Below are 13,798 nucleotides of genomic sequence, written 5' to 3'. Positions count from 1 at the left end.
TCCAGACTTTGTTTCCCATAATCAATATAATATCAACTGCATCAGTAAACATGACTGGAATTTGTATCCCTTCATTAAGTAGCACTTCTCATGTGCAAATTTATATCACTGATTAATACAGTCATAACTGATGCAAATAATATATAACTCATGGGACATCCCTGATGTATGCCATTCTTTATATCTATTCTTTACTTAAGCATCTAGTCACTAAAATTCTTTCTTACATTATTTTTATTATATGCAGAACAACATACATTCTTAATGTTCTTACTAATGCTATAGTCTTCCATAACTGTCCACAAAAGTTTATATTGCACTGTATTTAAATCTCCTTTTATGATCTTGTTCTCATCAGTCCAATTTATAATATCATCCACAATTTCCCTTAAAATAAATAATATTTCATGACATCCTTTGCCCATTAAACAATATATGTGATCTTCCATGATACTGTTCATTTAACTTTCCATTCTCTTTTGAATTATTTTCATAAATATGTTATAATCAGTTTTGTTCAATACTATACATCTCCAATTTTCAATTTAATTTTTATCTTCTTTTTTCCATACAAATTTAAGTATACCACTGCATAAATCTTTATAGACAAAACCATAATTTAATCACTCATTTATAACTTTTAAGAAGATTTTTTTTCTGCCAATCAATAAAATTCTTATAAAATTGGTATCGTATTCCATCTGATTCTAAAACTGACTGTAAATTAATTTGTCTAAGTACATTATCTAATTCATATAAGGAAATCTCATTTTCCAATTTCTTATTTTCTAGTCCTGTCAATTTTTTAACATCCCATTCTTTTTTAACTTTCTTTCTATCTTCAAGAGTTTTCTATACATAATTTATTACAATATTCATAATTTGTTCCTGAGATCTTCTTACCTCTCCTCTATAATCTTTCATTTTTATCATTATACTAGTATTTTCTTTAACTATGCAACTCTAACAGATATTATCTTGTAAATAATGTCTTTGTTTAAATAATAATGCTTTAATTATTCTCTTGATTATTTTTATAAATGCTTTATTCTACTACATAATATTCAATATCATTATTTTCCAAATCCTTTAATGTACAATACACATTGTTTTATAAATTTATTTGTTCTGCTTTTCTTACATCTGACTGCCATTCTAAAAATCATTTTATATATTTCTCTTTCAAAGCTAGCCACCACTCAGACCAGTTTTTATAACACACTCTAGTACAAATGTAATCTTTCCATAAACACACTTATTTTTTCCATTTTCATCCCATAATTTTTCATTTATTTGTTTTATTCCTTTCCCAATCTGATATACTCCTTATTTTCTTGTATTTCTAGCCATATGGCTGAGTGATGTGAAAAGCCTGTTACGTGAATCTCCCTTAGCTATATTTAAACTTTGTGATATAATAAATAAAATATCTGTTTTCATCTTATATATACATTGACTGTATGTCCACAAATTACTATTCTAAATCTTTAAATTGTCACATAATATAACTTAAAAAAGTTCTTAACATCACTTCATATCTTCTTCTTTTTTCCTCTCAAAGCACAATTAAAATCTCCCATTAACATTATATTCATATTAATTACAGCATAATCCGAACTTTTATGACATACATTTCCCTCTTTATTACTTGTGACATAGGCATACAATGCTATAATTCTATATACCTGATTATTCCATCTGAGATATATAATAGTTAATCTTCCCATCATTGCCAATATTATGTTTAATATTTTCATGGACTGTCTACAATGTACAACTATGCCTGAGCATAGTTCCTTTCCTAGGTTCCATAATTTCTCTTCTTCTTCTGTCAAAAATATTACTCTTGCACTATTAGTATGTCAGCATCATGCTTACTACACCAGTTTAGCGTGTTATTCTTCTACTTATATTTTTGAAACTATTTACATTTACTGAAAACACTCTAAAGTTGGCATATGTCAATGTCGTGCTTACCAGAAATTGTGTAAGTTTAAAGTATTTATCTCATTTGCATTATCCATTTCCTTTCTTTTTCTCCTTTATACTTATCCATTTAAACTTTCTTCATCTTTCTCTTACTCTTTTACAAATATATTTTTACTTTTCACTGTTTTCCAGTTTATATCTTCCTCATAATTTATTTCAGAACTTTCTTCTATATTACCTTCTGTTTAATTTTTCCATTTATACTTATCTTTCTTTTTACCCTGATCTTACTTCCCTACTTCCTCTTTATCTTTTAATAGGACTGTTTCTCATCTTCATATACTGTCCTCACTTTTATTTTCTTCTTCTTCAGACTTTTTCTCAAGATTACAATCCATTCATAAATAGCCAGTTTTGTTACATTTATAACATTTCAATTCACACTTTTTATATCTTGACCCATTTCCCCACAAATGTAACATTTCCTCTTATTACAGTTATTTATCATCTTTTCAACAGAAAAATATGTTTTTGGTTGTCCCCAGTATTTTACAACACATATGTTACTTTCTAGATTTATCACAGTAGAGATATGAACATTTTTTCTTTTTCCCTTTTCTGTACAATATGATAGTTCCATCTCCCAGTCCATAATCCTCTGTTATCATAGATTTTGGGAATGTCTATAACTTTTTACAAACTTTGCTTAAATGTCTATTTAAAGTCTCTTTTTTCAACTTCAAAATTGAACATGTATTTTTTTGTGTGTGTGTGTGTGTGTGTGTGTGTGTGTGTGTGTGTGTGTGTGTGTGTGTGTGTGTGTGTGTGTGTGTGTGTGTGTGTGTGTGTGTGTTTCTCTGTGAAATGCTTTAACCACCTAAGAATTCCATGGGTTACACTACTTTTTCTTCTCATACTCAACCAAAAAACTTTCCAGAACAGAACCAGTCTCAAAACTGATGACATAAAATGTCTCTTTATGAATAAGAATAAAAGCTCTTACCTCTTGAGCCTTTACTCCTAACAGGACCATTAAATTATCCAAAATGTCATACCTGTCCATTTCCTTTTCTTCTTTGACCTGAATTCTCATCATAAATTTCCTTTGATTATTGACATTTCCTTTTCTTTGTTCATCTCTCATCACTTTCCCTGAAGTTTTTTAACAGTCTTAGCATATGATATTTGTATCTGGCAATCTTCTTTCAAAATAACTTCCAATTCCTTCAGTTGAATTGTGTCCATAATTTTACCCCATGAAACATCTTTTCCACTCTCCAGCTCACTCTGCACCAACAATTCACCCAAAATATTATCCAGCAACCCTCCCAACTGAAGGGTTGTAATAACACTTCCATCATTGTTTGAACATTTGCTTCTAAAGAAACAAACACATTCTGCTGAAACAGCTTCTCAGAATCTTGTAGAGCTTCAAACACTGCACCAGCATTCACCACTCTGCTATCTGACATGTTGGATCTCCTTGACTGCTGTTCATCCAGCTGCCACTGTGCTAGTAATGGAACAAGCTCTCTCCAAACAAGTATGGGTCCTTTTTATATACATAAAGTTTTCTTATTTACACCATATTTACACATTTACAAATATTTACAAATGTACAGATATATAGATATGGAAATATATTTACACATATTCATAATTTTCTTTACAATCATACTAAATGTTAATCCCTATTAGACTCCCACTCTTTTTTCAATGACCACCATCTGATTTTACTTAATATTGTTGCTAAAATCCATTTGCCATTAAATATAATTCAATTCATTCTTTCATTGCATGTAACCCATATGAAATAAAATGTTTGTCTATTTTTAACATGTTCATTGCTCCTGTTCTTATACCCATATTTAATCATATCCATGTTTATTTTATCCACCTCATTTATATCTTTGAAAAAAAATATTCCTTACATAGTTTTCCCCGTAACTTTTTTAATCTTTTACATTTGAAAAACACTTGTGCTGTAGTTTCTTCTTGACCATGAAAACATATTCTACCACTGTTAATTTTATATGGCATGTTTCCTTTTACTGGTAATTTATCTATTACCAGTCTGCACAAAAAAAATCTTGACATTCTACATTCTGATTGCACCATTTTCTTTTTATTTTTATCACTTTAAGTTTTTCAGCTGTTAGATTTTCCTGGTTTACTATCAAATGGGCAATTGGACTCTGTGCGAGTCACAGTAGTCTGAATTGACCCATTTGGTAGAATCAGAAGACCAAATGCAAAAATGTAGAAATGTACAACAGCAAATGCAATACAGCATTCGCTGTTGTGACCTTCTACATTTTCATGCAGCTTGCACTATAGTGGGGATCTAAAAATGTACCTTTACCCTCACTATAGTCTCGGAGTCTGTATATCTAAGTAGCAGGGGTGTGGAGGTACAGTCCCCCACATGGGGGGTGAGGGGCTCACCCCCCTGCAAACACATTCTTCACTCTGCATTGCACAGTAATTCTGTTTGCGGAAGTATGGTGAATGTTTGAATTTTGTTGAATTCGAACATTCACCACTTCCACGTTTGACTTTTTTGTTGTGCGCTGCGGTGGATTTTAATTTATATGTTTCATGCAAATGATAATTCACTTGCAGTGAGAATGACAAAATGATAGTAAACTGATTCTCCCATAGTTTTACATAGTAATGTTTTTTATCATTACATTTTAATACTACACTTTTCTATCTTTTTCTATATCATTTTTTATTTTCTACAAAAATATTTTTTTCTTATCATTTTACTTTATGTATACATTTTTTTTCTCTTTTACTCTTTTTTACCATACCCCAAATTTTATTAGACTTATATTTATGTAGTTTTACAAATAATCTCTCATCTTTTTCATTTATCCACTTTAACACTTTGTACAAATTTATTGAAGAATCATATACCACTGGGTTAATTTACCCTAAATATCCTTCCTCTTTATTTACATACAAAACTCCTCTTTTTACTGGGTTTAATACAGAACGCCATATAAATGAAAAAAATGATCTGCAATAATTCCTTTTCAAATACTATTGGCAAAATACATACAATTGCTAAGTATGCTGTTTTTCCCATCAGTACTGAATTTATTAAATAGGCCTTTTTTCTGAATGATAATGCATATGTTCTCCAGAAAAGACTGGTTAGTTTTAGTTCTTCTATTGTTATTTCTGCTTGAAATCTGCTTAAACTTTTATTCCTAAATTGTATACCTTACACAGAAATTTCATTCATTGTAAAATAGATGCCCCCTAGCCTTACTACATACTACAAAACCTTTATTTTTCTCTTTATTTAAAACCACCCCTACCACCTCTAAATACTCATTTGTGCAAATTGTTACTTCTTTCATCCAAATTTTGTTTTTTTGCAGTTATTATAATGTCATCTGCATATGTTAACAGATCTGGAATTCTTATCCCTTCAGGTGTTATATACTCCATCTCCTTCATTTTATAATTTATTTTACATACTATCACATTAATAACTAATGCAAAGAGTATACAACACATTAGACATCCCTGTCTTACACCACTCTTCATATGTACCTCTTCATTTAGCCAGCCATTTACAAGTATTTTTACTAATTTCCTAGCTTTCTCACTTATATTCTTTCATTATTACCCATAAGATTTCATGTTTAATTGTATCAAATACCTTATAAAGGTCTCCTATCATGATTTTCACTTCTTTCTCTTTTCTATTCATAATATCATCCACAATTTCTCTGTCATTCATAATTCTTAACAGTCCTTCCCCTTTATGCTATATATACTATCTTCCATAACATTTGCCCATTTTAGTTTCAAATCTATTTTGTATTATTCTCATAAAAATCTTATAATCATTATTAATCAATACTGCTGGTCTCCATTTTTAAATGTCTTATATCATCCTTCTTCCATATGAATTTAAGTACACCACTATATCATTCTTTATACATAAAATATTCATTTAACTATTCATTCAAAATCTTTAAAACATATTTTTGCCAATCAATCCCTAAAATTTTTATAAATTTCATATCCTATTTATCTGGTCCTGCTGCTGAATCTATATTTACTTGCCCTAATACTTTATCCAACCCATTTAAACAAAATCTCTTTTTACAACTCTTTATTCTCCTTTTCTGTTAACTTTTTTACTTTCCATGTTTTTTCACCACTTTTTTTCTTTAAACATTAATTGTACATATTGTACTACACTATTCATAATCTTTTCCTGAGTTCTTTCTATTTCTCCTTTTACATTTTTATTTATCTCATGACACTATCATCTTCCGTTACTAATATTCTTAAGTAACTTCATACTTCTTCTCTTTTTCCTTGTAAAGTATATTTGCTTGCATAAAAATTCTTGCATTTTTCTTGATTTCTGTCATATAATTCTTTGTCTTTATCAATGTATTTCTATCATCATGTTATAAAGCTTCCAGTATATCATGTGTTCTTTTATATTTTTCTTTCTCTACTTTTCTCACATCATATCGCCACTGTAAAGAACACTTTTTATAGTTTTACTTAAATATCATCCACCAATCAGACCAATTTATATAAAATGTTCTCATAGTAATATGATATTTCCATAAATGTACTATTAATCTCTTTCCATCTGCATTCCATTCTTTCTCATTTACCCTTTTTATTCCTTTGCCTACTTTTATATATCCTTTGTTTTCCTTTACGTCTAGCCATATTGCAAGATTATAAGAAAATCCTGTTTCAATTATTTCCCCTTCTCTATAATTAAACCTTCTGATAGTATAAAATAATCTGTTTCACTTCTATACATACCCCATTTGTAAGTCCATGAGTTTTTACCCCAGCATTTTAACTTTCCACATCTTATAACTTCTAGCATTTTCTTACATTGTATTCTTTCTTTTTATGCTTGCCTCTTAAATCACAATTAAAGTCCCCCATTATTATAATATTCATATTTATCACTACATAGTCTAAAATATGATTAAATAAGCTTTCCCTTTCTTTACCATTAGTATAAATGTATAATATTATAATTCTATATACTTGTTCTTTCCATTTTAAATCTACAGTGGCTAATCTTCCTATCTTTGCTAAAGCTACTTCTAATATATTTTCTGTAGTTTAACGGAATATGGCTATTCAAGAACTTCCCAAATTCCAGATTATATTTTCTCCCCATAGTTTCTCTGTTTGAAATCTTTCATTTGTTATAAATCGTGTGTCTTCTAATATAATTACATCTACATCATATGTATTATACCATTCCTAAATCCCTATTCTTCTTACTATGTTTTAATACTATTCGCGTTTACAGAAAGCACAATAAAATGTTCATTCTCCCTTCGGGTCATGATTTCATAGCTAATTACTTGGCTAGCTTTCCTAATAGGCCATTCTAAGCCTAGCCTATTTCCCTCCCAAAGGTGAGAATTAAACACTGTACCTTTAGTTTGTGAGCCAGACACATTAACAATTGTACCAACTCCCAATCATTAGCTGTATATATTCTTTTCCATCCATTTCCTTTCTTTTTTCCTATTGTACTTATAATGTTAAATTTTCTTTTTCTGTCTTTTACCGTTTTACCATTAAAATTGTTTTGTTTTCTTTTACTTCCTCCCAATTTATGTCTTCTTTCATACTTATTTCAACCCTTCTTCTTTGTCCTCTTTATTATTTTTTCTCATCTAATTTTTCTTCTATTTCTCTACTTCTAAAATTTCTTCTGTTTGTTCATTTGCTTCTCTTCCTTTTCATTTTCATTATTCTTATTTTCATTTTTGCATTCTATCCAGAAATGTCCAATTTTATTACATTTATAATATTTCAATTCACATGTTTTGCATTATGTCCCATTTCCCTAGAAATATAACATTTTCTTTTATCATGGTTTCTTATCAAATGTCCTTCTTTTCCACAAAAATATGTTTTGGGTTGTCCCAGTATTTCACAACACCCCTATTCCTCTCCACATTTATCATGTCTGGTATATGTTTAATTTTTTTCTCTTTCTATTTTTAACACATAATTATAATCTCATTCACCATTCCGTAAACCCCTTTTGTCATAAACATTTGCAATGTCTGGTACTTCTTTACATAAAGTTTTCAAATATTCTTTCAAAGTCTCTCTTTCCACCTCTGTTCAAAGTTGTACATCAATTTTCATTTTTGTTTCCCTGTTAATGCTTTTATCACATAAAGATTCCATGGATTACAGTCTTTCTTTATTCATATTCTCCAAGAAAACTTTCCATTAAAAAACAGTCTCAACTATAATGTCAGAAAATCAAAATATATTTTTGTTAAGAAATAAATGCTCTTACCTCATGTGCTTTTACACCCAAAGGAGCTACTAAATTGTCCTGCACTTCATATCTGTCCATTTATTTGTCTTGTTTCCCTTGAATCCTTACCATGTATTTCTGTTTATCATTTTCTTCTGCCTTCTCTGCTACTCCCATTTTACCTTCTTTTACTTTCTCTGCAAATGTTTTCTTTTCCATCTCATCACTATTCTTCAGGATTGTTTCTGCATCCTCCCTGGTCTTGATATTTCCTTTCTCCTCTATTTCATTCACCACTTCATTATCTCCTTCTCTCTCCATCTGCCTCCTGTTTCTCTGGGCCATCTCTGTGCCTGGAATGGAAACAGGAAGTGCGCCTTCAAAATGGGTCACAATAATGGCAAGTAGGGAAAGTTCCATGATGCCTTAGTAAAATTTCACCTAATAGTATAAATACCATCTTGGGTCTTCCCTAAAAAGAAGCTACTAGCCTAGTGGGACTAACCTGATCAACAAAGGATAAATAGATATAGACTTGTGTTTGGCATGTGCAAAAATGATGTTTTTGAGTACAATGCATGAAAACAAATATAAATCATAAAATGTTAATATCTAGCATAACAAGGTTTACTATGAAATTATACTTTGAAAGATATAAATTATTAAGTCTTTGAGAATAAAGTACAATAGTTATTGCATACACACCTTGAGAAATATAATTTCCTGATAATTATTATTTCATGTTGTATTCTTTATACTACTATGACTTTAAGAACTATTGGAATCTTTTTGGTTTGGAGAACAACAAAAAAGCAGAAGAGATGTTTCAATGTTACAGAGATACAAAGCTGGTTCGAGTTCACATTTGAGCTTCGTTTCTGAGTTTTTTTTTGTTTTGTTTTGTTTAGAAAAAAAACTAATTGAAAAAGTAGTTTACTAAACATATTTGCTTTCATTTAAATCTAAAGCAAAGTTAGTTCCATTTTAGAAATATGTTTGTTTGCATTGTCATTTCTCCTTCTTTGTATGTTAGCTAGGAATATTTTGCTTGCTTAGTTTATGGAGTTGTAATAGTCTGATGACTGCATAGATGATCCAGCATTACTCATGTGACGTGCCCAAGACAGTGTTACAATACTGTAATCTGTCTAGTTTTTATAGGTAACATTCAATTTCTATATGTATCACAAGACTTTTTTTCTGCATGCCACTAGAAGGGGTTATTTCTGCCTAAAACTGACTCTGTTAAAGCAGTTCAAATTCCATTTCAGAGCTCTAAAGGCTGTCTGACAAGAGGATATATTCTATCTGTGTACAAATCGAAATAAAACAAAAGTAAAACTTTAACCAGTGGTGTCATTACTTCTTTACAAACTTTTTTTCCTGCAACAAACTTCTGTACAAACTTTTTTTCTATAACAAAGTTTATAGGTTGCCTACACGATATTGAGATTCATAAATTACCACAATAAAGTTCATCTACAAGATGAAAGCTAATTAAGTATATGTGCCTGTGTTTGTCAGTACCTGTATCTAACAAGCAATTCTCTATTATGCAAAGGTCAGTGATGAAATAATAATAATAATAATAATAATAATAATAACAGTTCAGAGATCGAACTGAGAAACATGCATTGTTTTAGCCCTTAATTGTTAAATAATATATTTCAACAGACCACCTTACATTCCAGTGCTATATCAAATTAATATTTAAATTAAATGTTATTAAAAGCTTGTCTGCCAACTGTGATCCTAATGTTCTGAATCTACTAACAGGTAATATGATTGGCACAGTTGCTGATACAAGACTAATAATATTACTGTGGCACAAATGTTTCTGCAGCGTAGGGGTTTCTAATCTTATCATTTTTTTCTTTGAAGCTTGACTTTTGGAAACCTCATGATGTGAGTCAAATTGTTCCCAATATGGATGTGGACTTCCATGCTACAGGAGATCAGGTTGCCAAAGTAGAAGAATACATGCAAGAGAATGGATTGGAATATGAGTAAGTCTGTTCTGTAAAGTTGCTCTTCTCAGCTAAACTTGCAAAAGACCAAAATCTGAAATAGCGCTTGCTGCCAAGATGAAACACCATAAGGAGAGAGAAATGTCATTAAAGACTGAGCGTCACAGACAATGAACTGAAAATGTTTCATACGTTGAAATTGGTGTACCTATGTTATTTACATAATGTAACGATTTAGAAGTTCAACAGAAAATGCAGTTCTTAAAGGGGTAATGGCAGGTTTAGAGGAAGCGGACTACAAAGGAGGGATGGCCCAACTTCAAGGTGAGAAATACCTCACTAGATAGATAAGGACGTGGGGAGTCCAGCAGTCTTACAGGAAGTAGAGTATAAAGTTATTCTCTTCCCCGGGAGGGGAGCCTACCGCCATAGTCCCAGTGGCATTTGGTTGCACCCCTTCCCAGTTATAAGGAAATGAATGAGATAATTGGGATTATAGACTGACGGTAGCAGTAAGTGCTTCAAAGAGCCAAAATGTGTCAAGTGTTATAGGATGAGGTGATACCACCATGCTTGGCTTCAAATCCTTCTATGACACTCAATATGTTATTAATTCTTCTTGAGGTTTTGTTTCACCACTGAAAAAGGACTCCTGGCTTTGGAAGCCCAGTTATTGAAATCAGACTAATCATGTTGTACATTATGATAGCATTAGAAAGGTACCAGCAGGAGTGCATAGATGTGCAATAGGAAAATACCACCTTCTGCTGCTTCAGATGTGCCCGATGGTATTTTTAACATTTGTGTTATTTTTAGTGTTTATTTCAATATACATTTCATGCTGTATCTTCAGAAAAATGAGGAGAAGGTTTCTATCCGTTCTGCACAGGTTCAGTCCCATCAATCCCATCATTCCTAACACTTTCATCACAAAGTTCCCCAGCTCTGGGTTTATGTCCTACAAGATGACAGTGTGTATTTATAAAATGGCATGCATGTGCCCCAGCTTTGAAATGCACATGTAGGACTTCTGTCTTCTATTTGCACAAACCTCTATCCACTACCTTAAACAGCTGGAGGGCATCGGACTTGTTCCCTTTTTCTCTTCAGTTTTGACCATACTGCCATAACATATTCTAATTTCCAAATCACAACTTTTCATCACTATATAAGATGTGAACTTATATCTTGAGAAGGTGACTTCTTCTCACTTTTCACACTCATCTACGTATTCCAAATTTTATTCCATCCTGAAGCAACACTCTCTACTTTTAAATAATTACAACCCAAATGAAGCAATCCTGACATCCCTGAAATATGCCACACTGAATTATGCACAGAAATCCTTTCTGCCCAATACATAACTCTTCATGAGAGCAGCTATAATCTATGACTCCTTGTAAGCGTTAACTGCACAGTATGTCATTATTTATTTCCTTCACCAATGTTATATAAAACAGTTCAATATTTAACACTTGCCAACCAATGAGACCACTAGTCATTATCAGCCAAACCTGGAGTATTGCAGTAGGTAAAACACAGCCAGAGTGTCTTGTTACTTCTACTCAGTATAAATTCTCAGTCATAAATACCTGGAGAAGGTGAAATGATAAAAAAATCAACAAAGAGTAAGACAAAATCATAAATGTAAATATTTTATAATATTGATGTGAATGTCGGTGCAGAACAAGTTTGATTTCTGATGTTATTTCTTCTAGAGTGTTCATTCAGGACCTTCAGCAAACAATAAACCAGCAGCTTGATGCCAAGCCAAATGCAAGATTCAGTTATGAGAAATATAATACTTGGGATGAGGTATGTCTTTTAATATTTCATTTTGCCTGTGATGCAAGAAAAATACAACTTCTTAATGACACGAAAACCATATAGGTGTATATTGTTCATGAAGCATTTCACACTGTTTAATTGGATCAGTCACAACTGTGAAAATTTATTATATTTTCTTGTATTCTTTAAAATGCATACAGTATCTTGGATTAGTTGGCATGATACATATCAGCAAATCCACATAAAATGCACAGAGGAGAGCAAAATCTGTCCAGTCACTAAAACAGGAACCCCAGAACCCAGCACAAAATAACTGACTACTACTAATCAGCCCCAAAAACAAACAATTGTATCCCATATAGGGACCACAGAGACAAAATACTGGATTTAGCATAAAACTGTCTTCATCAGTTTCTCACCAACAGTGAAACTCCATGTTTAAATACCCATTCCCAGTCAAGTGATACGTAAGAACCAACTCTATTACCTCAAAAAAAATATTTGCGACAGATCATAGCATCCCTAAAAACTTCAGATTCCCTGACATTAGTGTAAATAAACAGAGAAATTTGAAAATACTCATAATGAATTTCAAAACTATATCAAATATGCAGCCACAATGTACCAGTAAATAAGCACAATAACCAAAGATTAGAGAAGTTTAAAAAACAGGTATATAAAGTGTTATTTACAGAAATGGTATGCATGTACATCCCCATTTTAGGAAAACTGCTTTATGAACTCTAAAACGCTGAATTAAAAAACAAAAACCGACAGAAGAAAATGAATCAGCAGTGTTTCCGTGATAACATTATACATAGATAGACAAACAGATAAAGATACTTCGAACCATTCCCCGATAACACAGACATCACCCCCGGGAAAACCAAAACAACACAACAACCCAAACGCCTTGAGCACCGAACACCATAACACCTACACACGGGGCGTAAACAACACCCCGACACTAATGCACACACCACCTACCTGCACCCTAACTCCTCTACCTCCGTCACACACACACATTTGGTCGCGATCACATTACCCCTTGTCGGTCTTTCCTGTCGGCGAATCACCCACCTGGTGGTATACGTACCTGTCGGTTATCTGAAGATATAGGTATAGTTGCTACTTGTAGACAGAAAGTATAACAACAAACAAATGTTTGCCAGTACTCTAAACATATACACAAATAAGTAAAAATGCAGTCAAAGCCATTAGTGGCCGGATATTGATACAACTTTGAGCAACAAGGTTTATACTGTGAAAGACAGCAGTAGGACTTATCTATAATGCCGAAATGCACAACTGCACAAAATATAAACTGCAGATCAAGTCATGTCTTGCAATTGAACTTATGTTGAGACTTATATGCAGTGCAAAAAAAGTTTAGTGGCATAATGGATCACATGCTATGTTGATTTTTTTTAATAAAAGAAAGCCAGTTTCAACATTTGTTTCATAGTCTGATGAAGTCCAGGAGGACAAGAATACCTACTGTGATGTTTTTCTCCTTTGTATTAATAAAGTGTTTTATGTCATTTTATCATTTATTTTAACTGTAAAAATGCACAGTATTTCAACTGATGGTCAATACAAATCTATTTTACAGAAAAAAGCTTAGAGCAAGTCAGTGAGACCCAGTAGAGATAAAAGATTCACACTAATGAACAAGAATTCTTCTATTTTTATGCAAAACATGTCCTCCAGATAAGACATTAAACCAGGATGCCATCTGCTCAAGTTGGTGGTAGCTCCAGTGGATGTAAAAGGTCTTACAGCACCCATCAAAATACTAGGAGGAAGTTCCCTGGTAAAATATTCTGTA

General features: G+C 31.9%; 1 protein-coding gene across 1 annotated transcript in view; it reads left to right on the top strand.

The window, feature by feature from the left end:
- The window catches only part of LOC122801323 (carboxypeptidase B-like), a 60,176-nt gene that overhangs the window by 15,242 nt on the left and 31,136 nt on the right, over window positions 1-13,798 (top strand). Inside the window, exons 3-5 of the mRNA XM_044070865.1 lie at window positions 9,890-9,956; window positions 10,087-10,221; window positions 11,901-11,997. Coding sequence (XP_043926800.1) covers window positions 9,890-9,956; window positions 10,087-10,221; window positions 11,901-11,997 — 299 coding nt within the window. The remainder of the gene's footprint in view (window positions 1-9,889; window positions 9,957-10,086; window positions 10,222-11,900; window positions 11,998-13,798) is intronic.

The sequence above is a fragment of the Protopterus annectens genome, chromosome 4.part1 (genome assembly GCF_019279795.1).
Source record: "Protopterus annectens isolate FY-2018-M chromosome 4.part1, PAN1.0, whole genome shotgun sequence".
Taxonomy (NCBI): domain Eukaryota; kingdom Metazoa; phylum Chordata; order Ceratodontiformes; family Protopteridae; genus Protopterus; species Protopterus annectens.
The sequence above is the reverse complement of the archived record's forward strand: the minus strand, read 5'-3'. Positions and strand labels throughout refer to the sequence as shown.